General features: G+C 42.8%; 1 protein-coding gene across 1 annotated transcript in view; it reads left to right on the top strand.

Annotated features, from left to right (window-relative positions):
- Positions 1-1,701, top strand: part of LOC104801998 (cytochrome P450 76C4-like) — a 2,509-nt gene extending 808 nt beyond the window's left edge. Inside the window, exons 2-5 of the mRNA XM_010525398.1 lie at positions 14-71; positions 157-679; positions 756-1,037; positions 1,177-1,701. Coding sequence (XP_010523700.1) covers positions 14-71; positions 157-679; positions 756-1,037; positions 1,177-1,530 — 1,217 coding nt within the window. The 3' untranslated portion in view covers positions 1,531-1,701. The remainder of the gene's footprint in view (positions 1-13; positions 72-156; positions 680-755; positions 1,038-1,176) is intronic.
- The last annotated feature ends 2,387 nt before the right edge of the window (positions 1,702-4,088 follow it).

Below are 4,088 nucleotides of genomic sequence, written 5' to 3'. Positions count from 1 at the left end.
CCCACCCCCGCAGGAGCCATTGGCTACCATGATGTTTCCGTTGTCTGGATGCCTCCGTCAGCTCTTTGGAGGTCATATTCCATTCTTTGTCTCTGGCTTTTTTTTGTCACTGTAGTGAGATGTCTCCAATGGATCGTTGTCTGTATAATGTTGCAGGCAACTGAGGAAAATATCAGCCAGTCAATTGTTTTCTCCACAACGTCTTGAAGCGACCAAGACCGTACGGATGAAAAAGGTGAAGGAACTAATGAGCTTCCTGTATGAAAGCTGCGAGAGAGGAGAAGCTGTTGATATTGCTCGTGCATCTTTCGTCACGTCCCTCAATATCGTCTCGAATGCTCTGTTTTCAGCCGATTTCGCACGCTACGACTCGAAAGAATCTCATGACTACCATGATCTCGTGGTTCGTGTCACGAAATCCGCTGGGAAACCCGATATCGCCAACTTTTTTCCATTTCTAGGGTTTCTTGATCTACAAGGTTCTCGCAAAGAATTCAAGGTTTGCACGGACAGGCTGTTAAAGGTTTTCCAAGGGTTAATCGATGATAGGTTCAGAGAGAGGTTAAACCGGACTGAGCCCAGAGATGGTTCGAGAACAGATCTGCTGGATTCCCTTCTCGACCTCAACCAAGATGACGAATCAGAACTAAACATGAATGTTATCAAATCTCTGCTTCTGGTGAGTATACATCTGAACTCTAAATGTGGTGTGTTTGGTCTCTTTGTGATATAAGTTGCTTTACATTTTCAATCAGGATTTGTTTGGAGCGGGGACCGACACGAAATCCAGCACAGTGGAATGGGCAATGGCCGAGTTACTGCGCAATCCGACTAAAATGACGAAAGTCCAGACAGAGATTGGTCGGGTAATCGGTGAGAACGTTGTTTTTGACGATTCCGATATCCAGAAACTCCCATACTTGCAAGCAGTGGTGAAAGAGACTCTCCGTTTGCACCCACCGGTTCCATTCCTAATCCCGCGCAAAGCACAGTCAGATGCACGTATTTTTGAATTTTTCGTACCTAAGAACGCGCAGGTATTATCTCTAATTGATCGTATATTGATTTAAGTGTCAAACTGTTGAGATACTCTTTGAGCTTATGTTGTTGTTGTTTTCTATGGACGAAACATTGGTAAACAAAATAAAAAATATATTTTTTGAATAATGGAAACAGGTTCTGGTTAACGTGTGGACTATAGGACGAGACTCGAGCGTGTGGGAAAACCCGACGCAGTTCGAGCCGGAGAGGTTCTTGGGAAGTGAAATAGACGTGAAGGGCAAAGATTTTGAGCTGATACCGTTCGGAGCCGGACGAAGGATATGTCCTGGAATGCCAATGGCTTTTAAGACAGTGCCTATGATGCTTGTTTCACTTCTACATTCCTTTGACTGGAAACTCCAAAACGGCGCCGTCCCGGAAGAACTGGACATGGAAGAGGCCTTCGGTGTTACACTGCACAAGGCCCAGCCCCTCTATGCCGTTCCCGTCATGAAACGTGTCGGACCAACTTCTTCTGCGGAGATTTGATTCGTAAATCTTCGTAATACTTCATCTGTATGTTCGATGGTATGAATAATGTTTAGGTTATGTGAAAGAAGTTGGAACCCAAGCCATGTTAAAAAAAAGTCTGTCGATACAACTTCCTTCCTCTAGGGTTCTGTTTCTAGAATTTGTAAACGAAGAAAACCATGGGCCTAATTAATAGCTTCTGTAAAAGAAAAATATAAAAATTAATTATATATTAATATTAAACCTTCTTCTTGTTCTATTAAAGTCAATGCAATGCTAATAACATCTGGGAAACATGCCGTGATGGTGTATTCCCCACAAACACGAAAAAAACCGTTAGCTGTAACATGTTGAAAATTAATTCATCCTTTGAATAAAATGCAAATATCTCCAACCTGTAATAAAGTTGGCATTGAAGACGTTTTTAATATATGGTTGTTGGTTTATGCACCAAAGGATAAGAACAATAGAAAATTACGTTTTTGCCAATTTCCATAATACTCTAATAGAAAAGAACTCGCGAAAGAATTAACTTTTCTCTTCTTCTTAATTACCATCCTATTAGAATTCGCGGTAGTATTTCTTTGGAAAAAAATAAAATAGATATTGTTCTCGAAATATATCTTTTTAAACCTAGGTTAAGGTTGAATATATGTAAATGATATATCCGAGTCACGTGTATTTGCTTATCAAATTCTCGTAACTCACCCTGTATATATATGTATCTATGCAAAGGAGAGTTTAGAACTTTAAAAAGCCTTGAGATGGACATCTCAGCAACAGCATTGTTTCTCCTCGTCTGCTTTCTGTTGTCATGTCTCTTTGTCCTAATCACCACCACCAAATCCCGACGGAGCTCCACCGTACTGCCTCCGGGTCCTCCGCCGTTGCCCATCATCGGAAACATTCTCCAATTTGGGAAAAACCCTCACCGTTCACTGGCCGAACTCTCCAAAACTTATGGACCCGTGATGAGTCATGAAGCTTGGGACAGTAACAACAGTAGTCGTGTCTTCGCCGGAAGCAGCAAAAGAGGTTGTGAATGGTGGCTTCAATTATGGTGTTGGTGGCAAACAAAGGAAATTGGTGATGATGGCAGACAAAGGCAATTGGTTGATTTTTTATTTGAAAAAATCAAACACCATTCAACGTGAATGGTTTGGTGGCTTTTGTCTTCCGCCACAAATCCGTCTGTGACTTCTCCTATAAATAGCCATGCAAGTTATGTTCTCAAGTATCACAAATCACTAACAAAAACATTCAGAAGAGAAGAAGGAGTGTAGAAGAAGAAGTTTTCATCATCGTCGTCGATCGTCCGATCCTCGGCGTCATCGGGAAGGACGGTGGTGACGAATGCAAAGATCGAGGTGGAGAAGTTCAACGGGACCAATAATTTCAGCTTGTGGCAAGGAGCGATGATGGATGCGCTTTATCAGCAAGAGCTTCTCGTTGCTCTTGATTCGCAGAAGCCGACACACCTGGAGGATACCGAGTGGGTATGGATGAACCGCAATGCTTGCGTAGTAATCCGTTCGTGTTTAACAAGGGAGCTAAAACTCCCTTATATGAAGGAGACATCTGCAAGCAAACTTTGGAGAGAGTTGGAGAAGCAGTTCCTGACGAAGAGTTGCCAGAACCGGTTGTACTTGAAGAAGAAGTTGTTCCGCCTGCAGTACCAATCGGGCACTACGATGTACAACCACATATCGGAGTTCAACAAGCTGGTGACGGAGTTGGAAAACCTTGATGAAATGGTCAAGGATGAGGATAAGGCTCTTCTCCTCCTGAACTCTCTACCCGAAGAATACGAGAACCTTATCACTATGATACTTCATGGAAAGGAGCAGATCCGTTTCGATGAAGTATGTGCAGCTTTGTACAATCGGGAGATCCGGAAAAAGGATCAGAAGGAAAACAGTTCAACTTCAGCAGGGGAGGCCTATGCTGCTCGAGGTCGTGAACAGACTCATAAGCCTGGAAAGAAGAAGAAGGGTAGATCTCGCTCAAAAGGCAGACTTGCGAAGGATGAATGTGCCTTTTGTCATGAAACTGGGCACTGGAAGAAGGATTGTCCAAAGCTGAAAAAGAAAGAAAATGGGAAGGTCGTTTCAAAGTCGACTTCAGACGCCTTTGTCGCCAAACATGAAGATGACGAGTCAGAGTTCGTATTGATCGGCACATCGTCAAAATCTCACTCTGACGAGTGGATTATGGACTCGGGTTGCACCTACCATATGTGTTTCAACAAGGAATGGTTCTTCAACTTTGAAGAACTAGATGGAGGAGTTGTTTACATGGGCAACAATGACGCTCTACAAGCAACCGGGATAGGTTCAATCCGACTGAGGTGCCATGATGGAACTACAAGGATTCTGTCAGAGGTTCGGTACGTACCAAATTTGAAGAAGAATCTCATCTCATTGGGAACCTTGGAATCTAAAGGTTATACTGTTACTATTCGAGATGGAATTCTTAAAGTTGTTTCTGGCGCATTGGTGGTCCTGAAAGGAGTAAGGAAGAATAACTTGTACTATTTCAAAGGTAGTACGGTTATTGGAACAGTTGCTGTTACGACT

The sequence above is a fragment of the Tarenaya hassleriana genome, unplaced genomic scaffold, assembly GCF_000463585.1.
Source record: "Tarenaya hassleriana unplaced genomic scaffold, ASM46358v1 Cleome8, whole genome shotgun sequence".
Classification (NCBI taxonomy): Eukaryota; Viridiplantae; Streptophyta; class Magnoliopsida; order Brassicales; family Cleomaceae; genus Tarenaya; species Tarenaya hassleriana.
Note: the sequence above shows the minus strand (reverse complement) of the source record. Positions and strands in the feature narration are given on the sequence as shown.